This window comes from Heteronotia binoei, chromosome 2 (genome assembly GCF_032191835.1).
Source record: "Heteronotia binoei isolate CCM8104 ecotype False Entrance Well chromosome 2, APGP_CSIRO_Hbin_v1, whole genome shotgun sequence".
Taxonomy (NCBI): Eukaryota; Metazoa; Chordata; class Lepidosauria; order Squamata; family Gekkonidae; genus Heteronotia; species Heteronotia binoei.
In genome coordinates, this window is record NC_083224.1 from 192,765,980 (window position 1) to 192,788,762 (window position 22,783).

General features: G+C 51.9%; 1 protein-coding gene across 1 annotated transcript in view; it reads right to left on the minus strand.

Annotated features, from left to right (window-relative positions):
• The window catches only part of ELL (elongation factor for RNA polymerase II), a 77,015-nt gene extending 58,890 nt beyond the window's left edge, over nucleotides 1-18,125 (minus strand). Inside the window, 1 exon segment of the mRNA XM_060232765.1 lies at nucleotides 17,932-18,125. Within this exon segment, the coding sequence (XP_060088748.1) occupies nucleotides 17,932-18,063 (132 nt within the window). The 5' untranslated portion in view covers nucleotides 18,064-18,125.
• Between the last annotated feature and the right edge of the window lie 4,658 nt (nucleotides 18,126-22,783).

Genomic DNA, 22,783 nt, shown 5'->3' on the forward strand with positions numbered 1-22,783 from the left:
GACCAAAGCAGAGCCCCAGTGGCAGAGAGAGAGAGAAGGGGAAGAGTGTGAAGGGGGCAAGGCCCGGAGGGAGCCGCAGGCCAGCGAGTAAACACCAACAGTTGGCAGGAGCTGGGCCAAGAGCCGCGGGGAGTGCTCTGGCTGCGTCTCTCCTCTCGCTCTGCCCTAACAGCTGATGTTCAAAGAGCAAGCACGGAACCACGAAAGATATGATATGAGCAGGATAAACAGGCAAACACTGTCTGAGGACAGACCTCTTTGGTTGCAGGATCTGGAGCGGAAGGTGAGGGTGTGTACCTTTGGGTGGCTAGGTAGGTTGGGGGGGGGGGGGTTTGCCATTGGGGCTTCGGTTCTTCCCACTGATTACATTCCTGGCTGAGGAGAAGCCGGGATAATTGACAAAAAACAAAGAAGAAGAAGATGGCAGATCTATACCACGCCTTTCTCTCTGAATCAGAGACTCAGAGCGGCTCACAATCTCCTATATATTCTCCCCCCACAACAGACACCCTGTGAGGCAGGCGGGGATGAGAGGGCTCTCCCAGAAGCTGCCCTTTCAAGGACAGAGTCACAGAGCAGCTTGCAATCTCCTTTCCCTTCCTCCCCCACAACAGGCACCCTGTGAGGCAGGTGGGGCTGAGAGAGCTCTCCCAGAAGCTTTCCTTTCAAGGGCAGAGTGTCAGAGCGGCCTACAATCTCCTTTCCCTTTCTCCCCCACAACAGAACCCTGTGAGGTGGGTGGGGCTGAGAGAGCTCTCCCAGAAGCTGCCCTTTCAAGGACAGAGTCCCAGAGCGGCCTACAATCTCCTTTCCCTTCCTCCCCCACAACAGACACCCTGTGAGGTGGGTGGGGCTGAGAGAGCTCTCCCAGAAGCTGCCCTTTCAAGGACAGAGTCTCAGAGTGGCCTACAATCTCCTTTCCCTTCCTCCCCCACAACAGACACCCTGTGAGGCAGGCGGGGCTGAGAGAGCTCTCCCAGAAGCTGCCCTTTCAAGGACAGAGCCTCAAAGCAGCCTATAATCTCCCTACCCTTCCTCCTCCACAACAGACACCCTGTGAGGCAGGTGGGGTTGAGAGAGCTCTCCCAGAAGCTGCCCTTTCAAGGACTGAGACTCAAAGCGGCCTACAAACTCCTTTAAGAACATAAGAGAAGCCATGTTGGATCAGGCCAATGGCCCATTCAGTCCAAGTGCCATCAGAAGGTCCACCAGTGGGGCCAGGACACTAGAAGCCCTCCCACTGTACCACCCCCCAAGCACCAAGAATGCAGAGCATCGCTGCCCCAGAGAGAGAGAGAGAGTTCCAACGATAAGCTGCGGCTAATAGCCACATGAACCTCTGTTCCCTTTGCCCCCCACCACCGACAACAGACACCCTGTGAGGTAGGTGGGGCGGAGAGGGCTCGCTCAGCAGCTGTCCTTTCAAGGACAACTCCTATGAGAGCTAAGGCTGACCCAAGGCCATTGCAGCAGCTGCAAGTGGAGGAGTGGGGAATCAATCCCAGTTCTCTCAGATAACAGTCCGTGCACTTAACTACTGCACCAAACTGGCACTCACAGAAGCTGCCCTTTCAAGGACAGAGTCTCAGAGCGGCCTACAATCTCCTTTCCCTTCCTCTCCCACAACAGACACCCTGTGAGGTGGGCGGGACTGAGGGGGCTCTCCCAGCAGCTGCCCTTTCAAGGACAGTCTCAGAGCCACCAACAATCTCCTTTACCTTCCTCCCCCACAACAGACACCCTGTGAGGTGGGTGGGACTGAGAGAGCTTAAAGCAGCTTCCCTTTCAAGGACAGTCTCAGAGCAGCTTACCATCTCCTTTATCTTCCTCCCCCACAACAGATACCCTGTGAGGTGGGTGGGGCTGAGAGAGCTCTCCCAGAAACTGCCCTTTCAAGGACAGAGTCTCAGAGCGGCCTACAATCTCCTTTCCCTTCCGCCCCCACAACAGACATCCTGTGAGGTGGGTGGGGCTGTGAGAGCTCTCCCAGAAGCTGCTCTTTCAAGGACAGAGCGGCCTACAGTCTCCTTTCCCTTCCTCTCCCACAACAGACACCCTGTGAGGTGGGCAGGACTTAGAGAGCTCTTACAGCAGCTTCCCTTTAAAGGACAGTCTCAGAGCGGTCTACAATTTCCTTTTCCTTCTTCCCTCACAACAGACACCCTGTGAGGTGGGTGGGGCTGAGAGGGCTCTCCCAGCAGCTGCCCTTTCAAGGGCAGAGTCTCAGAGCAGCCTACCATCTCCTTTATCTTCCTCCCCCACAACAGACACCATGTGATGTGGGTGGGGCGGAGAGAACTCTCTCAGAAGCTGCCCTTTCAAGGAGAGAGTCTCAGAGCGGCCTACAGTCTCCTTTCCCTTCCTCCTCCACAACAGACAGCCCTCATTTGAAGGATCTGGCGTGCCACGCAAACAGTCCTCTGCCTGAACCCCTGAGGAGGCAGTGCCCATTAATACCAGGGCAGATGCCACCAATGGTGTACCCCGGGGGTGGAATTCTAGCAAGAGCCCCTTTGCATATTAGGCCACACACCCCTGATGTAGCCAATCCTCCAAGAGCTGACAAAAAAAAAAAGAGCCTTGTAAGCTCTTGGAGGATTGGCTACATCAGGGAGGTGTGGCCTAATATGCAAAGCAGCTCCTGCAAGAATTCCACCCTGGAGTCTAATATGCAAAGCAGCTCCTGCAAGAATTCCACCCTGGAGTCTACCCATCTCCAGCTCTCAGGTGGCTTCCAATGGTGGCAGGGTGATCCTGGTTCTCTATTCACAACAGAAGGGGTCTGCACCCCTTCAAAGCCAAGTCCCGCGTCAACGCCCCAGAGAGCTCTCCCCTGTTTACAGAGATCGGCGAGGAAACTTGGAAACCAAAACCCACTTCCTCGCAGGACTTATTTTCGTTCCCTGTTTGTTATTACAGGCTCGCTACTCGGTTCCAGCTCAGCTGCACACACCGGCTTGTTATGACAGGATTACGCATTGGGTTGCGCCCGCCGCCTCCTCCAACGCACAGAGCTAATTCCGAGAAAGGAAGGAAGGAAGGAAGGAAGAAGACAACGTATGCTCGCGCACACAGCACACAGAGAGCGCCAGACAATCCTGCTTGTCCCCCTCCACACCAGGCTTTGTCAATCTCCACGCCATCATCAGCAGACACGAGGGGACACATAATAATAATAATAATAATACTTTTTATTTATATCCCGCCCTCCCTGCCAGGGCAGTCTCAGGCTCACTAGCGCCCACTGGCCTACTCCCACCTCCAGTCACCACAAACCTAGTTTTTAGGTCTCGGGTTTCATAGAGAAGTTGAGATCCGGATGGGTAGCCACATTGGCCTGAAGCGAGAGAACTAAGTTTAAGTCCAGCGGCACTGTGAAGACCAACAAAGTTTGGTAGAAGGGATGGGGGGCGGGGAAGGCAGAGAGGTCACTGCTCCAGGGTGGAGCATGTGCTTCGCAAGAAGAAGAAGAATTGAAGCTTCATACCTCGCCCTTCTCTCTGAATCAGACTCAGAGAGACTTACAATCTCCTTTATCTTCCCCCCCCCCAAAAAAAACAGACACCCTGTGAGGTGGGTGGGGCTGAGAGGGCTCTCCCAGAAGCTGCCCTTTCAAGGACAGAGTCTCAGAGCGGCCTACAATCTCCATTCCCTTCCTCTCCCCACAACAGACACCCTGCGAGGTAGGTGGGGCTGAGAGGGCTCTCCCAGAAGCTGCCCTTTCAAGGACAGAGTCTCAGAGCAGCCTATAATCTCCTTTCCCTTCCTCTCCCCACAACAGACACCCTGCGAGGTGGGTGGGGCTGAGAGAGCTCTCCCAGAAGCTGCCCTTTCAAGGACAACTCCTGCCAGAGCTATTGGCTGACCCAAGGCCATTCCAGCAAGTGCAAGTGGAGGAGTGGGGAATCAAACCCGGTTCTCCCAGATAAGAGAGCTCTGGCTGACACAAGGCCATTCCAGCAGGTGCAAGTGGAGGAGTGGGGAAACAAACCCGGTTCTCCCAGATAAGAGAGCTCTGGCTGACCCAAGGCCATTCCAGCAGGTGCAAGTGGAGGAGTGCGGAATCAAACCCGGTTCTCCCAGATAAGAGAGCTCTGGCTGACGCAAGGCCATTCCAGCAGCTGCAAGTGGAAGAGTGGGGAATCAAACCCGGTTCTCCCAGATAAGAGAGCTCTGGCTGACCCAAGGCCATTCCAGCAGGTGCAAGCGGAGGAGTGGGGAATGAAACCTGGTTCTCCCAGATAAGAGAGCTCTGGCTGACGCAAGGCCATTCCAGCAGGTGCAAGTGGAGGAGTGGGGAACCAAACCCGGTTCTCCCAGATAAGAGAGCTCTGGCTGACCCAAGGCCATTCCAGCAGGTGCAATGGGAGGAGTGGGGATTCAAACCCGGTTCTCCCAGATAAGAGAGCTCTGGCTGACCCAAGGCCATTCCAGCAGGTGCAAGTGGAGGAGTGGGGAACCAAACCTCATTCTCCCAGATAAGAGTCCGTGCACTTAACCACTACACCAGACTGCCTCTCAGGTCCTTGGGTCAAGCCACCCTGGAAAGGTTCTCTGGTCACCAGGAATGGGAAAGGCCCAGCCCCAGAGACACAGCGCTGAGCCAAGTGGTCAGGGAGTGCGATGGGCTGCCAGGCAGCTGCAGGTGTGGGTGCGCAGGGGGATGCCCTCTCCCAAGGAGGACCAAGGGTCTCTTCTGCATCAAGTCGCTGCCTTGGCAGGGCTCAGCTGCTACTGCAGGGAGGGACTTTCAGTATCTGACCAGCTCCACGTGGGACAACACTCTAAACTTCTGCCTGGCTCTGAGTACAGCTCCGTTTTACAGGCCCTACAAAAGGCTAGCAAGCCAGGTAGGGCCCGGATCTCTATAGGGAGTCGATTCCACCAGGTTGGGGCCATGACCGAAAAGGACCCAGCCTTGGTAGAGGCAAGACGGGCATCTCTTAGGCCGGGGACAGTCAGCCTATCTTGGGAGGCTGACCGATAGTTCTTGCTTGATACTGTGGCCCAGGGGTGGCTGAACTTGCTTAACGTAAGGATAAATGTCAGATGTTGGAGAGCCACGAGACATGAACGTCAGGGGTTTGAGAGCCGCAAGACAGGAAGGAAGAAATGCAGAAAAGGGCAACTAGAACGATTAAAGGGTTGGAACACTTTCCTTATGAAGAAAGGTTAAAAGGCTTGGGGCTTTTTAGCTTGGAGAAACGTCGACTGCGGGGTGACATGATAGAGGTTTACAAGATAATGCATGGGATGGAGAAAGCAGAGAAAGAAGTCCTTTTCTCCCTTTCTCACAATACAAGAACTCGTGGGCATTCGATGAAATTGCTGAACAGTCAGGTTAAAACGGATAAAAGGACGTGCTTCTTCACCCAAAGCGTGATTAACATGTGGAATTTACTGCCACAGCAGGTGGTGGCGGCTACAAGCATAGCCAGCTTTAAGAAAGGATTGGATAAAAATATGGAGCAGAGGTCCATCAGTGGCTATTAGCCACAGTGTGTGTGTGTTTACTGTGTGGCACAGAGTGTTGGACTGGAGGGGCCGCTGGCCTGATCCAACATGGCTTCTCTGATGTTCTTATGTGACACAGAGTGTTGGACTGGATGGGCCACTGGCCTGATCAAACATGGCTTCTCTTATGTTCATGTTCTAAGGGGAAAAAAAGCAAATCAATGGGAGGGAGGGAGAGGCGGAAAGAACACAACTTTAACTTTGCAAGCATTCCCCAAGCCACTGGCTGACTTGACTTGGAGAAGCGATTTAAAGAGACAACCGCCTTCTCCAAGCGAGCCAAGGAGACGGTGAGGGCTTCGAGAGTCACACAATCCGTGTGAAAGGGCCACATGTGGATCCTGAGCCGCAGTCTGACCACCCTTGCTGCGGACTAACGACAATGAGCTGGATACAAGAGCCCCCGCCCTCGCCTTCCACCCCCTCCGTGCACCGGTGGTAGGTCAAAAGTCCCGTGCTCTAGAAGGGCCGTTCCGCAAACAGGACCGGAGGGAGCCAGAACTCCCCTTGCTGCCCTGCTTCCTGCCCCCCAGCCCAAGCCTCTGCGCTCAGCAAAGGGATGCTGCCAAAAAAAACTCCACTCTGCCCAAACGCTCTCATTTTGCCCCTTTTATTCCCACCAAGTTAACTAGCTCAGGGTGCAAGGAAGCAGAACTGCCGCCGAGTTTGCTGCCAAGCCCCACGTGCAACCAAACTCGTTTTGGACACAACACGCAGGCCGGTGGCGTCGGATTCATTCATTAGGAGGGCCGCATCGGACATAAATGAGACCTTCTCGGGCCGAGCCACGTCGGGCCGGGCCATGGGTGTACCTACTTAAGATTAGGTAGGAGAGAGAAATTTTTATAAAGGATACAGACAAACACATTTTTAAAAAAACTTAAAAACATCCTTAAAACGTTAGCACTCGTTGGTCTAAAAGGTGCTTTCTTGGTATCTCTCCCATGGGATCCAGGGAACTGAGCAAAGGAAGCTCTGGCTCTTTCCTTCCTTCCCCAGGGGACTGGAGGGGGAGGAACTTCAGTTAATAGAAGGAAAAGAGGCTTGGCTCAGCAGCTCTGCTGTGCGACTGAGATAGCCTGGCAAAGCAAGCTATTCCTCCCCAAGGGAGAAGCCTCGGCCAATGGAGAAAATAGAGGTTTTGTTTTGTAGCTCTGCTGTGCGATTGAGAGAGCCTGGCAAAGCAAGCTATTCCTCCCCAAGGGAGAAGCCTCGGCCAATGGAGAAAATAGAGGTTTTGTTTTGTAGCTCTGCTGTGCGACTGAGATAGCCTGGCAAAGCAAGCTATTCCTCCCCAAGGGAGAAGCCTCGGCCAATGGAGAAAATAGAGGTTTTGTTTTGTAGCTCTGCTGTGCGATTGAGAGAGCCTGGCAAAGCAAGCTATTCCTCCCCAAGGGAGGAGCCTCAGTCAATGGACAAAATAGAGGTTTTGTTCTGTAGCTCTGCTGTGCGACTGAGAGAGTCTGGCAAAGTGAGCTATTCCTCCCCAAGGGAGGAGCCTCAGCCAACGGAGAAAACAGAGGTTTTGCTCTGTGGCTCCCGTACAATTAAGCAAGCCTTGCAAAGCAAGCTATGATGCAGAAGGAAGCAAGGGAGAGGAAGAAGGAAGCAGATGACAGCCAGTTGCTCAGGGGCCTGATAGGAGCCCTCCGGGGGCTTGATTGGGCTCCCAAACTGCATCCTTCCCTGATTATCTGAAAAGCCAAGAAACACCAGCAGAAACACCATGGTCTGGCAGAGGTTAAAGCCTCTCCTTCGGAGAGCAATGTTTATACAGCAATTTCCCCAAGCTCTCATCTTGCCAACCCTGTAAGGTGGCGTTATTCCCACGCTGGATGTAGGGAAGCTGAGGTGAAGAAGATGCAGCAGTTTTGAGATCTGAACTGCCAACTTCTGGCTCACAGCCTGTGCTCTCAGCAAAGAGAGCCAGAGGACACCGTCGGTCTCCAGCTCCATGATTCACAAATGACTAACACACACCTGTGGGTACACAGGATGGGGAGCATTCTTTGTGGACTAGTAACTTGAAGAGGCTCCTGTGGAAGGTTGCTCTAGGAAGATGGGCAACAACAAAGGCATCTCGAAGCAGTGGCCTGGCGGCCAGCAACACAAACTTGCCGGAGTTAAAAGAGCAGGAGCCCAGAAACACCTTAAAAACGAACAGAATTTGGGGCAGGGAAAGCGCTTTCATGAGTCGCCACTTACTTCTTCAGATTTTGTTAGCCTAGGTGGCCAAACTGTGCCTCGGGAGCTACATGTCGCTCTTTCACACATACGGTTACTCAAACATCACTCAAAATATGCTAGCTTCAAGGTGCGGGTCATAACCTTTAAAGCCCTATGTGGCCTGGGACCTACCTACCTTCGGGACCGCCTCTCCCCATATGTACCCCAGAGAGCACTACATTCAGGATCCCGGGACCAAAAAAAGCTCGACTTGATGGCCACCAGAGCCAGAAGGTTAAGAACATAAGAGAAGCCATGTTGGATCAGGCCAATGGCCCATCCAGTCCAACACTCTGTGTCACATAAGAACAGAAGAGAAGCCCTGTTGCATCAGGCCAATGGCCCCTCCAGTCCAGCACTCTGTGTCACATAAGAACATAAGAGAAGCCATGTTGGATCAGGCCAATGGCCCATCCAGTCCAACACTCTGTGTCACATAAGAGAAGCCCTGTTGGATCAGGCCAGTGGCCCATCCAGTCCTACACTCTGTGTCACATAAGAACATAAGAGAAGCCATTTTGGATCTGGCCAATGGCCCCTCCAGTCCCAACACTCTGTGTCACATAAGAACATAAGAGAAGCCATTTTGGATCTGGCCAATGGCGCCTCCAGTCCAACACTCTGTGTCACATAAGAACATAAGAGAAGCCATGTTGGATCAGGCCAATGGCCCATCCAGTCCAACACTCTGTGTCTGTTGCTACAGACTAACACGGCTACCCATCTTGAGCAAGAGTGTGGAAAGCATCAACCCTTCCCCCTTGCCCCCCAGTTACTGCTAAAACCCCTCCCTGCTTTCACTGAAACCAACAAGCTTGTAAAGATCTGAGTATAGCATTCCCAGATCAAGACCAGGGTGGTGTGGTCTGAGGAGAGCAGCAGATCATATGCATCAGCTGGTCTGAGATCCCAACGGTCACGAATGCTTTCAAGGAGAAAACAAATGACTGCCTACCCAGACATTGCTCAAAAAATGCTAGCCCCCTTCCCAAAGAAACGCACCATTGCTCGGGAGCTACGTTCTGTCACTGCCAGGCCAGAAAGAGACATCTGAAGCTGCCTTCTACTGAATCAGACCACCCCCCCTCCCCGCAGTCCACCAAAGTCAGTCTTGTCTCTTCAGACTGGCAGCGGCTCTCCAGGGTCTCAGGCTGAGTTTTTTCACGCTTACTTGCCTGGACCCTTTTTAGTTGGAGATGCCGGGGATTGAACCTGGGACCGCCCGCTTACCAAGCAGAAGCTCTACCACTGAGCCCCCGTCCCTCCCTAACATATATCAAGCTGCCTTCTACTGAATCAGACCCCCTCAGTCCATCAAAGTCAGTATTGTCCACTCAGACTGGCAGCGGCTCTCCAGGGTCTCAGGCTGAGTTTTTTCACGCTTACTTGCCTGGACCCTTTTTAGTTGGAGATGCCGGGGATTGAACCTGGGACCGCCCGCTTACCAAGCAGAAGCTCTACCACTGAGCCCCCGTCCCTTCCTAACATATATCAAGCTGCCTTCTACTGAATCAGACCCCCTCAGTCCATCAAAGTCAGTATTGTCCACTCAGACTGGCAGCGGCTCTCCAGGGTCTCAAGCTGAGGTTTTTCAAGCTTACTTGCCTGGACCCTTTTGAGTTGGAGATGCCAGTGGGGATTGAACCTGGGACCTCCTGCTTACCAAGCAGCTGCTCTACCACTCAGCCACTGTCTCTCCCCTACATATGAAGCTGCCTTCTACTGAATCAGACTCTCAGTCCATCAAAGTCAGTATCGTCTCCTCAAACTGGCAGCGACTATCCAGGGTCTCAAGCTGAGGTTTTTCACGCCTACTTGCCTGGACCCTTTATAGTTGGAGATGTCGGGGATTGAACCTGGGACCTCCTGCTTACCAAGCAGATGCTCTGCCACTGAACCACCATCCCTCCCCTGCTCTCCAGGTTCTCAGGCTGAGGTTTTTCACACCTATTTGCCTGGACCCTTTTTAGTTGGAGGTGTCGGGGATTGAACCTGGGACCTCCTGCTTACCAAGCAGATGCTCTACCACTGAACCACCGTCCCTCCCCTGCACTCCAGGGTCTCAGGCTGAGGTTTTTCACGCCTATTTGCCTGGACCCTTTTTAGTTGGAGATGTCGGGGACTGAACCTGGGACCTCCTGCTTACCAAGCAGATGCTCTACCACTGAACCACCACCCCTTCCCTGCTCTCCAGGGTTTCAAGCGGAGGTTTTTCGCGTCTACTTCCCTGGACCCTTTTTAGTTGGAGATGCCAGGGATTGAACCTGGGACCTTCTGCTTACCAAGCAGATGCTCTATCACTGACCTCTACCTCCAAGGAGGAAGGCCTCCTTGTTGAGCCGGCCGCCTCCTTCAGGGATGTCACAACCACCCTCTGTCTTGAGTGACGCTGCTGGGCCAGAGTTACGACAGGCCCTGGCACCAGCACGCAAGAGGAAGGAGGAGGGACGACTCGCCGGGGTATGCAGACAGGTCTGCCCGGCTGCTGCAGGGAATCACTGGAGAGAGGCTCTGGGGGAAGGTTTAAATATAGGGTGGGGCTGGGCGAAAACACATGAATACAAGCCACGCTCTTGAGGGCCAGCCGTCGCCCTTTTTGCAGAGGCAGCACTGAGGCGGCAGCGACGGCGGCAGACGCAGCAGCAGCGGCTTTGCTGGCTCCTAAATACCTGGAAAAAACCTGACGGCGTCCAGATTGGCCTCAGCCACGGGAAGGCCCGAAGCAGGATCTGGCCACCTGCTTGGCCCACTGTACACACCACAGCTGTGCCACAGCCGCCTCCTCGCCTAGGGTGGCCTTGAGCGCCCACTGCCTCAAAGAGGGTATTGCACGCAAGAAGAAGAAGAAATGCAGATTTATACCCCACCCTTCTCCCTGAATCAGAGTCTCAGAGCAGCCTACAATCTCCTTTCCCTTCCTCCCCCTCAACAGACACCCTGTGAGGTGGGTGGGGCTGAAAGGGCTCTCACAGCAGCTGCCCTTTCAAGGACAGAGACTCAGAGCAGCCTACAATCTCCTTTCCCTTCCTCCCCCACAACAGACACCCTGTGAGGTGGGTGGGGCTGAGAGAGCTCTCCCAGAAGCTGCCCTTTCTAGGACAGAGTCTCAGAGCAGCCTACAATCTCCTTTCCCTTCCTCCCCCACAACAGACACCCTGTGAGGCGGGTGGGGCTGAGAGGTCTCTCACAGCAGCTGCCCTTTCAAGGACAGAGACTCAGAGCGGCTTACAATCTCCTTTCCCTTCCTCCCCCACAACAGACACCCTGTGAGGTGGGTGGGGCTGAGAGAGCTCTCCCAGAAGCTGCCCTTTCTAGGACAGAGTCTCAGAGCAGCCTACAATCTCCTTTCCCTTCCTCCCCCACAACAGACACCCTGTGAGGTGGGTGGGGCTGAGAGAGCTCTCCCAGGAGCTGCCCTTTCAAGGACAGAGTCTCAGAGTGGCCACCATCCCTCTTCTACATATGAAACTGCCTTATACTGAATCAGACTCTCAGTCTATCAAAGTCAGAATTTTCTACTCAGACTGGCAGCAGCTCTCCAGGGTCTCAAGCGGAGGTTTTCCATGCCTACTTGGCCTGGACCATTTTTAGTTGGAGATGCCGAGGACTGAACCTGGGACCTTCTGCTTACCAAGCAGATGTTCTACCAATGAGCCACCGTCCCTCCCCTAAAATTTGCTAATAAAGTGGGGATGAGCCTGGAAGATTCTACTTTCAAGGACAGAGTCCACTCTGAGTCCTTTCCCTTCCTCCCCTACCACAGACACCCTGTGGGGCAGGTGGAGCTGAGCGAGCCCTCCCAGAAGCTGCCCTTTCAAGGACAGAGTCTCAGAGCAGCCTACAATCTCCTTTCCCTTCTTCCCCCACAGCAGACATCCGGGGAGGCGGGTGGGGCTGAGAGGGCTCTCACAGCAGTTGCCCTTTCCAGGACAGAGCCTCAGAGTGGCCTACAATCTCCTTTCCCTTCCTCCCCTACAACAGACACCCTGTGGGGCAGGTGGAGCTGAGCGAGCTCTCCCAGAAGCTGCCCTTTCAAGGACAGGGTCTCAGAGCAGCCTACAATCTCCTTTCCCTTCTTCCCCCACAACAGACATCCTGTGAAGTGGGTGGGGCTGAGAGGGCTCTCACAGCAGCTGCCCTTTCAAGGACAACCTCTGCCAGAGCTAGGGCTGACCCAAGGCCATTCCAGCGGCTGCAAGTGTAGGAGTGGGGAATCAAACCCGGTTCTGCCAGATAAGAGTCCGCACACTTCACCACTACACCAAACTGGCAGTACACCAACAGAGCTAGCAGACTGTGTGAAAATACCTTAACCTGTGTAGAAAGGCAGGCCTGGCCCTTCTCAATGGTTCAAGGGCCAATGTCAAGCTGCCAAGCCCGTAAGCCTTCTCCTGACCTGTCTGTTAGTCAGAGGCGGTGTATCCACAAAGCGCCTCAAGGCAGCGGATAATTCTCTGTCCCCAACCCAGATGCACAGCAGAACCTGATGCACCTACAGCCAGCTGTAAGGGGGTGGGGGTGCATAGAATCCTAGAGTTGGAAGGGATCTTCAGGGTCATCTAGTCCAACCCCCTGCGCAATGCAGGAAACTCACAAACACCTCCCCCTAATTCACAGGATCATCATTGCTGTCAGGTGGCCATCTAGCCTCTGTTGAAAAACCTCCAAGGAAGGAGCGCCCACCACCTCCCGAGGAGGAAGTCTGTTCCACTGAGGAACCGCTCTAGTGGTCAGGAAGTTCTTCCTAAGGTTGAGCTGGAAAGTCTTCTGATTTAATTTCAACCCATTGGTTCTGGTCTGACCTTCTGGGACCACAGAAAACAATTCCACCCCATCCTCTATAGAACAGCCCTTCAAGTACCTGAAGATGGTGATCATATCACTTCTCAGCCACCTCCTTTATGCCTGGTTAGATACTCAAGACGCTTAAGATTCTCTGGTGTGAACTTATATCTCCTTTTCCCCTGTATTTTGTATTACAAGATTGCCTTTATTGGAATTGTCAAAACTAATAGATATCCTAACAAAAAGATTCATAATATAAAATATTAAAATGATGATGATGATAATACGTGACAACTTATGTATTTTAAGAAAAGCACTGCAGATGTAGGCTTGTATTGAACATATGAGCATATGAAGCTGCCTTCTACTGAATCAGACCCTTGGTCCATCAAAGTCAGTATTGTCTACTCAGACTGGCAGCGGCTCTCCAGGGTCTCAAGCGGAGGTTTTTCACGCCTACTTGCCTGGACCCGTTTTAGTTGGAGATGCCGGGGATTGAACCTGCGACCTTCTGCTTATCAAGCAGATGCTCTACCACTGAGCCACCGTCCCTCCCCTTATTCTTTGAAAGTACTTTTATGCGGAATAAGATTAATATGTATTTTGTTTTCTATTCTCTCTATCCCCTACCCCTACTTTTCTGAAACCAACAAAACTTTTTAAAAAGAAAAAAAAGGGGGGAAAAGATGGTGATCATATCAGACGTGCATGAGGCGGAGGGGGGGGCAGGTTCCCTTCTCACAATACAAGAACTCGTGGGCATTCGATGAAATTGCTGAGCAGACAGGTTAAAACGGATAAAAGGAAGTACTTCTTCATCCAAAGGGTGATTAACATGTGGAATTCACTGCCACAGGAGGTGGTGGCGGCCACAAGTATAGCCACCTTCAAGAGGGGTTTAGATAAAAATATGGAGCACAGGTCCATCAGTGGCTATTAGCCACAGTGTGTGTGTATATATAATTTTTTTTGCCACTGTGTGACACAGAGTGTTGGACTGGATGGGCCACTGGCCTGGTCTAACATGGCTTCTCTTATGTTCTTATGTGACACAGAGTGTTGGACTGGAGGAGCCACTGGCCTGATCCAACAGGGCTTCTCTTATGTTCTTATGTGACACAGAGTGTTGGACTGGAGGGGCCACTGGCCTGATCCAACAGGGCTTCTCTTATGTTCTTATGTGACACAGAGTGTTGGACTGGAGGGGCCATTGGCCTGATCCAACATGGCTTCTCTTATGTTCTTATGTGACACAGAGTGTTGGACTGGAGGGGCCACTGGCCTGATCCAACAGGGCTTCTCTTATGTTCTTATGTGACACAGAGTGTTGGACTGGAGGGGCCACTGGCCTGATCCAACAGGGCTTCTCTTATGTTCTTATGTGACACAGAGTGTTGGACTGGAGGGGCCACTGGCCTGATCCAACATGGCTTCTCTTATGTCCTTATGTTCTTCATGAGGAAAATCAACCCCACCACACCCCCATCTGCAAGTCACTCGTGCAGCATTTAGCCCAGCAAAGCTATTCCCAGGCCAAATCAAGAGCTACAAGCTGGAGAAAAGCAGCCCGCTGCCTTTCCAGCGTGCCCTGCCCCCTTATCCAGAAGCTGCAGAACACTCCTCTGGCGGCTGCTGTGCGCATGTAATTAGCTCGCACCCTCCTCCCGGCTCAGCCAAGGGCCCACTTCGGGAAACCCCACACCCCGGGGTTAAAAATAGAGCCACGAGGCGGGCGGCCCCTGTACCACCAGAAGTCAGGCGAGAAGGATGTGACTCTTGACCCACCTCGGGGTGAGAACAGGTGAAGGCATGAGGGTGAGAGCTGGGGGGGGGGGGCTTCTTTGGTGACACCACAGACCCGCCCCCCCCCCAACGCCCAAGTAAGAGAAGCAACAGAGCTGCCAGTTAACAGAAACTAACGATCACCAGACCCCAAATTGTGATTCTGTTAATCTGCTAACAAACATTTCCATGATTCTGCGTACTCATTCACTGCCCACTTTCAAGACTGTCCGCCATTCCATCCAGTCGTCTGATGGAAGGGTGCTTCTAGCGCACAAAAACTTACATCGGGGGTGTCAAACATGCAGTTCGGGGGCTGAATCAGCCCCCCCCCCGAAGGCCCCTGTCAGGCCCCCAAGCAACTGGCTGCCATCTGCTTCCTTCTCCCTATATCTTGCTTCCTTCTGCATCACAGCTTGCTTGGCCAGGCTTGCTCAATCGCACAGGAGCTACAGAGCAAAACCTCTGTTTTCTCCATTGGCTGAGGCTCCTCGCCCTCCTGGTCCCCTGGGGAAGGAAGGAAAGAGCCAGAGCTTCCTTTGCCCAGTTCACTAGATCCCATGGGAGAGATACAAAGAAAGCATCTTTAAGACCTGTGAGCGCTAAAGTTTTAAGCATGTTTTAATTTAAATATATATATTATATATATTTTGTGTTTGTCTCTGTTCTTTATAAAAGTTATAGCTCTGCTTCCTAATCTTAAACAGGCACACACATGGCCCGGCCCAACAAGGTCTCATTTACGTCAGATCCGGCCCTCATAACAAATGTGTTCAACACCCGTGGCTTACATATTCTGAATAAAACTTTGTTCGTCTTAAAGGTGCAACTGGACTCCTACTTTGTTCTATTGCCATCTCCTCTGCTCAAGCTTCAGTCCTTCCCAAGAGTTCACGCCCACCCCAGATGAAAGCCTTGGAAATGAACGAAGCCTGCCCCCCCCCGACCCTCCCCTTCAAGCCAGGGCCTCAGCCATGGGGCAGGGGGGTTTCACAGGACCAAGCAGAACCCAGATCTGTGGCAGGCGACCCCAGTCCCATGGGGACACCTCTTATTTGCTCCGCAAAATTAGCACTTAAACACCAACCCCAAAGGTACCATAAGTCAGAGAATTCATCCAGCAATTGAGTTGATCCTTCCCCTCTCAGGGCCCGTGTGGAAGGTCATGGGTCAGGACAGGTCTGAACAAGTTATGCAGGCAGCAGTACTGGGGGTGGGGGCACAGCACGGAGAAGGGGCTTGAGGCCCCGCCTCGCGCCTTCCACCAGAACACTGGATTTTTTAAAAAAGTCTGCAAATGCGACCTAAAATGGGCTCCTCGGCATCCTTCCCCCATGAAGGATTTGCAGTGACGGCCTGAAGAAGAGTTCAGTGTAAGGCAGAAGCTTGCCCCTGGTCTTTGAGGTAAAACCAAAGCCCACCTGCAAACACAGATACCAGCCAGGGCGCTCACTGCTACAGGCCTGGGGCCACCACAGTCTAGGCCTGGGGCCACCACAGTCTAGGCCTGGGGGGAATTTCCTAGGAAGGTCACTCCGCAGCACAGAGAACAGGCAGGACCCTTTGTTTCTCCAACCCACCCCCCCACCAACAGCGGGAGACTTGCTCATCACGGTAGGCTCGAGGCTGAATTATCCATGCAGGTAGTGGATCCAGCCCCCCTCTTCTCTCTTATTCCTACAAAGTGGGAAACACACACCCCCCCTCATTGTGAAAAGGTGCGTGTGTGTTTCGGGGGGGGGGGGCACCCAGTCGCCTGCCCTGAAGGAAGCTGGAAAACGCCTCTCCCATCAGCTTCTCCCCCCCCCCCCCCAATTTCCAATATGGAACAGGGGTGTCTCTCCAAAGCTTAGCCCCCACCCAGTCAAGCTGAAATCCTGACTCCCACCCCCCCACCCTCCCCATTCTGGCAATTCGTATGGGCCTCCTCTCCTGTCAGCGGGGGGGGGGTGGGTGGGTTCTGGAGTCCGACTTGTTTTTTTCAGGTGCTGTCCAGTGTTCCCTCTCAGCTGAGTTAGGGTGAGCTAGCTCACAGATTTTTAGCCTCCAGCTCACACCCTTTTGTCTCAGCTCAGGAAGGAGGACCCCAGAGCACACTAATTTATGCAGGAGCTCACCACTCTAAGGCCAGCAGTTCACAAAGTAGAATTTCTGCAGCTTAGAGGGAACATTGGTGCTATCGTATTTACAGGGGGGGGGGGCAAACCTGCTTTTGCACAGCACCTACCTGATCAGACCCCCGCCCCTTCATATGGGGCAGCCCCTCCACCCTTGCATAATTTAGGTGGAGTTTCTTTCTCTCCCCTCCCTGCTTATATTTGGAGTCTGCTTATATTTGGGGGGGGGGGGGAGAACAACCAGAAGAAACTTTCAAGCGGGGGGGGGGGGCAGCCTGCTTCCCCACAGCACCTGCCTGATCAGACCCCCCCTTTAATACCTAGGGCTGCCCCTCCTCCCCCCATAATTTGGGGTCTGCTTATATTTTTGGGGGGGTCTGCTTTTATTTTTTTGGGGGGGAGAACAAACGAGGAGAAGAAACTTTCAAGCGGGGGGGCAGCCTGCTTCCCCACAGCACTTCCCTGATCAGACCCCCCCTCACCTTTAATATCTGGGGTGGCCCCTCCTCCCCCCATTAATTTGGGGTCTGCTTATTTTTTTTGGGGGGGGGAACAAACGACCAGAAAAAACTTTCAAACGGGGGGGACATCCTGCTTCCACACAGCACCTTCCTGATCAGACCACCCCTTTAATACCTAGGGCTGCCCCGCCTCCCCCCATAATTTGGGGTCTGCTTATATTTGGGGGGGGGTCTGCTTTTATTTTTTGGGGGGGGGGGAGAACAAATGAGAAGAAACTTTAAAAACAGGGAGGGGCAGCCTGCTTCCCCACAGCACCTCCCTGATCAGACCCCCCCTACATCTGGGGCGGCCCCTCCTCCCCCCATAATTTGGTGTCTGCTTATATTTTGGGTGGTCTGCTTATATTTGGGGGGGGGGGGACAAAAAAAACAAAAGAAACTTTCAAGCTGGGGGGAGCCTTATTTCCCAAAGCACCTCCCTGACCAGACCCCCCCCCCTATATCAGGGGCGGCCTTTCCTCCCCCCATAATTTGGGGGGGCATCTGCTTATATTTTGGGGGGTCTGCTTATATTTTTGGGGGGTGGGGGGAGAGAACAAACAACCAAAAGAAACTTTCAAGCGGGGAGGGAGCCTTATTTCCCACAGCACCTCCCTGACCAGACCGCCCCCTATATCTGGGGCGGCCTTTCCTCCCCCCATAATTTGGGGTCTGCTTATATTTTGGGGTGTCTGCTTATATTTTTTTTGGGGGGGGGAGAACAAACAACCAAAAGAAACTTTCAAGTGGGGGGGGAGCCTTATTTCCCACAGCACCCCCCTGACCAGACCCCTCCCCTATATCTGGGGCGGCCCCTCCTCCCCCCATAATTTGGGGTCTGCTTATATTTGGGGGGGGGGCTGCTTGTATTTTTTTGGGGGGGAGAAGAAACTTCCAAGCCGGGGGGGGCCCTTTCCCCTCCGTGGGGGGCGGGGGCCCCGATCCCTCCCTCCCTCCCCACATATTTCCTGGGGGGGCGAGCCCTCCCCACCCCACTCCCCACCCACCTTGCGTCCCTGGTAGGCCTCGAAGGCGCGGAGGGCGGACTCGGTGAGCTTGACGTGGAAGACGGAGACGCGGGTGCCGCGGCCGAGCCGCCCGCACGACAGCGCGTAGCCCCGCTCCGCCAGCGCCGCCATCTTGGGAGCCTCCGGCGGCGGCAGCGGAGGACCCCCCCAGGACACGCCCCCTCATCTGTTATGCGGCAGCCCGGCACGCCCCTCGGTCGTCGACGTCATCCCCGTGCGCCGCCCCCGCTAAGCACGACGGGGAATGTAGTCTCTTCCTGCCTCGCAGAGGGCTTTAAAAAACATCTTCCCTGTTTAACGTCCCTTGAGGGAGATTCTTTTTTTGGAACATATGAGAAGTTTATTTTTAAAAATCCCAAATTATACAGAACTTTGTCGGATGAAGTAGTATCCAATAGATTAATTCCACACACAACAAAATTCTACTGTACTACTTTGCAGAACATCTTATTCAGCGTTTAAGTTAACGTCCAGTTTGCCAAAAATCAATCCGGCTATAGATAAATAAATACATATATATAAATAAATAAATATCTTATTAAGGATAAATTCATTGATAATTGGGCTGGAATTTTTGACTTTTACGCTAAGATAACCTTGCTCCGTCCCAAGCCAAACGAAATGGAATACTTAAATAAAAAGAGAAAGAAGAGGTAGCATACATTACAAATAATTATAGCAAGGGAAATTGAAGATAAGTTGTGTTAATAGAACAAAGTAGGAGTTAAAGCAGAGCTCTTTTTTTGTAGCAGGAACTCCTTTGCCTATTAGGCCACACACCCCTGATGTAGTCAATCCTCCAAGAGCTTACAGGGCTATAGAACAAAGCAGTAGATAAGTGCACATTTACTCAGAATGTCAGCTTTCGTATGCTCTTAAGCAGACTTCATCAGGCAAAAATGAGAATGGCAAACAGCAATTCTTAATATACGTAAATTGCCAGTGTAGAATGATAGGAATGTGTTTAGCAGATTAAAAGAATCACCAATAGGGATCTGTATTTGTTAGTATTAGGACAAAGCGGGGCTGAAACAACACTGGAGGGTGATTAAAAAAAACAGACTGCTGTTGTAGGTGCGAAGTGCCATAAATCCAGGAACCGTTCTGGCTTTGTCAGTTTAAATAGAGGGCATAGTTTCTCAAGAGGTTATAACAGCCATTATAGTTTGCCATTAGAAAAAAAGAAAGGCATTAAAATACAGTGGAGGATGGGTTGGTATATGCAATAAGACAAACAGCCAATATCCCCTATTTGTATATGTCCATGCAAAAAAACAAAAACAAAAAACCCCAAATATTCTGATACACTGTTCTAAAAGAGAAATAATATAAGTTAGGCATCAGAAAAACTGGGTGCATTAAAGTATAGTGGAAGGTAGATTAGTATATGTAATGAGACAAAGAGCCCACATCCCTCATTTGAGCATGTCAACACAAACACAAAAAAGCATTATTGTGATACACTGCTCTAAAAGAGAAAGGAACAGACCAACTCACTGCCCACTTATATTAAGAATTGCTGCTTGCCATTCCCATTTTGTCCGATGAAGTCTGCTTAAGAGCACACGAAAGCTGACATTCTGTATAGAACTTAGTTGGTCTTAAAGATGACCTTGACTCCTTCTTTGTTCTATAGCCCTGTAAGCTCTTGGAGGATTGGCTACATCAAGGGGATGTGGCCTAATAGGCAAAGGAGTTCCTGCTACAAAAAAACCTCTGCTTTAACTCCGACTTTGTTCTGTTAACACAACTTACCTTCAATTTCCCTCGCTATAATTATTTCTAATTTATGCTACCACTTCTTTCTCTTTTTATTTAAGCATTCCATTTCGTTTGGCTTGTAATGGAGCTAGTCTAGTGTAGTGGTTAAGTGTGCGGACTCTTATCTGAGAGAACCGGGTTTGATTCCCCACTCTTCCACTTGCAGCTGCTGGAATGGCCTTGGGTCAGCCAAAGCTCTCGTAGGAGTTGTCCTTGAAAGGGCAGTTGCTGTCAGAGCTCTTTCAGCCATACCCACCTCACAGGGTGTCTGTTGTGGGGGAGAAAGGGAAAGGAGATTGTAGGCCGCTCTGAGACTCTGTCCTTGAAAGGGCAGCTGCTGTGAGAGCCCTTTCAGCCCCACCCACCTCACAGGGTGTCTGTTGTGGGGGAGGAAGGTAAAGGAGATTGTAGGCCACTCTGAGAGTCTGTCCTTGAAAGGGCAGCTTCTGGGAGAGCTCTCTCAGCCCCACCCACCTCACAGGGTGTCTGTTGTGGGGGAGGAAGGGAAAGAAGATTGTGAGCCGCTCTGAGACTCTTCGGAGTGGAGGGCAGGATATAAATCCATATCTTCTTCTTCGCTTAAGAGTCAAAAATTCCAGCCCAATTATGAATTAATTTATCCTTAATAAGATATTTATTTACATATGTATTTATTTATCTATAGATTGATTGATTTTTGGCAAACTGGACTTTAGCTTAAATGCTAAATAAGATGTTCTGCAAAGTAGTACTTTATGCACAGTAGAATTTTGTTGTGTGTAGAATGAATCTACTTGATACTACTTCATCCAACAAAGTTCTGTATAACTTGGGATTTTTAAAAATAAACTTCTCATATGTTCCAAAAAAAAAAGAATCTCCCTCAAGGGACGTTGCCAGAATGGGACAAGAAAAATGACAGCAAAATAGTTGGTCGGGCGGAAGTCGGGGACTGAAAGTCGCGTCACGCATCGCGCTTAACCCCATATGCCGCAAGGTATCCTGGGGAGTGTAGTTTGCCGATACGATCGGGAGAAAGAGACCAGCAATAGAGCGTATTACGCAAGCTGCACTCCGGAGACGCTTGCTGGGAAATGTAGTTGTACTGCGAAGCACAGAATGGAGAGGGAAGTTGCTGAATTACAAATTATTATGAAACTTGGAACAAACACCTCCCCAGGACAGGGAGAAGCCCTCCCACTGTGCCCCCCCCCCAAGCACCAAGAATACAGAGCATCACTTGCCCCAGACATAGAACATAAGTGAAGCTATGTTGGATCAGGCCAATGGACCATCCAGTCCAACACTCTGTGTCACAGTGGCAAAAAAAACTCCAGGTGCCATCAGGAGATCCATCAGTGGGGCCAGGACACCAGAAGCCCTTACCCTGTTGCCCCTGCAAGCACCATTCCTCATCTGAAGAAGTGTGCATGCACATGAAAGCTTACATCCTGAATAAAAGGTTGTTAGTCTTAAAGGTATTACTTGACTCCTGCTTTGCTCTGCTGGGAAATGTAGTTTTTGCGACTGGTCAATTCGGGTGGGTGGCCATGTTGATCTGAAGCACTGAACAAAGTTTGACCCCATGGCATGCAGATGAAAGCTGCAGCATATACCCGGAATAAAACTGTCATTGTTGATTAGATTCCGACAGCTTTCTGCTTCTTATGGTTTTATGCAGGATCTTCTATTTTTGTGAACTGATTACATCTGGAAGTCATGGCAGCCTCTGGTGACTGAACCCCACTTGGGGCATGGAGAATATTCAGGGATTTGGCTGAATAAAGCCTGCCCCTGTCCTCCTGACTTCTGGTATTCCAAGATCTCCCATCCAAATACTTGCCAGAGATGACCAGGGCCGACCCGTCCATTAGGCAGCCCTAGGTGGCTGCCTAGGGTGCAGCCCTGGGGGGAGCGCTGAGTTGGCCCCACCCACTCTCTCTTGCCGCCTCGGCGAGGGGAATGGGCGCCACCAAGACAGCACAGCGACTGCAACTCAGAGTGCGCATGCCACCCGGCTTCCAGGAAAAGCAGCAGCCAGGCTGAGTGATGGCCATGTGGACTGCACTGCCATTGTGGCACTTGCCTTCACCAGGGGCTATGCTAGGGTTGCCAGGTGGGGGCAGGGGATTCCCCGGTTTGGAGGCCCTCCCCCCGCTTCAGGATCATCAGAAAGCGGGGGGAGGGGAGGGAAATGTCTGCTGGGAACTCTGTTATTCCCTAGGGAGATTTATTCCCATAGAAAATCATGGAGAATTCATCTGTGGGTATCTGGGGCTCGGGGGGGGCTGTATTTTGGGGTAGAGGCACCAAACTTTCAGTATAGCATCTAGTGCCTCTCCCCAAAATACCCACCAAGTTTCAAAAAGATTGGACTAGAGGGTCCAATTCTATGAGCCCCAAAAGAAGGTGCCCCTATCCTTCATTATTTCCTATGGAAGGAAGCATTAAAAAGGTGTGCCGTCCCTTTAAATATGATGGCCAGAACTCCCTTTGGAGTTTAATTATGCTTGTCACACCCTTGATCTTGGCTCCACCCCTAATATCTCCTGGCTCCACCCCCAAAGTCTCCTGGCTCCACCCCCAAAGTCCCCAGATATTTCTTGAATTGGACTTGGCAACCCTAGGCTATGCTGAAAATTTGGTGCCTCTACCTCCAAAGACAACCCCCGCCACGCCAAGCCCCAGATACCCGCAGATCAATACTCCATTATACCCTGTGGGAATTGTTCTCCATAGGGAATCATGGAATGCCCTGCAGATATTTCTCCCCACCCCCACTTTCTGGTGACCCTGAAGCAGGGGGGGGAGGGCCTCCAAACCAGGGGATCCCCTGCCCCCACCTGGGGATTGGCAACCCTACTGGCAACGCTAATTAGTGAAAGTAAGTGTTATTTTTTAAGATGACTCCCAGACTTCTGGAATTTATGCTCAATGAGGACACGTGCAAAAGACTCCAGAGAGCGTAGGCTTTATATTTCCCCGTCTGGTTAATTCCTTTTGCTTGTTTTAGTGGGGGAAGCAAGCCCCTCCCCCGGACCTCCAGTTATATCAACACAAGCACGATTCTGCCTTGGGCATAGAGTTTCCA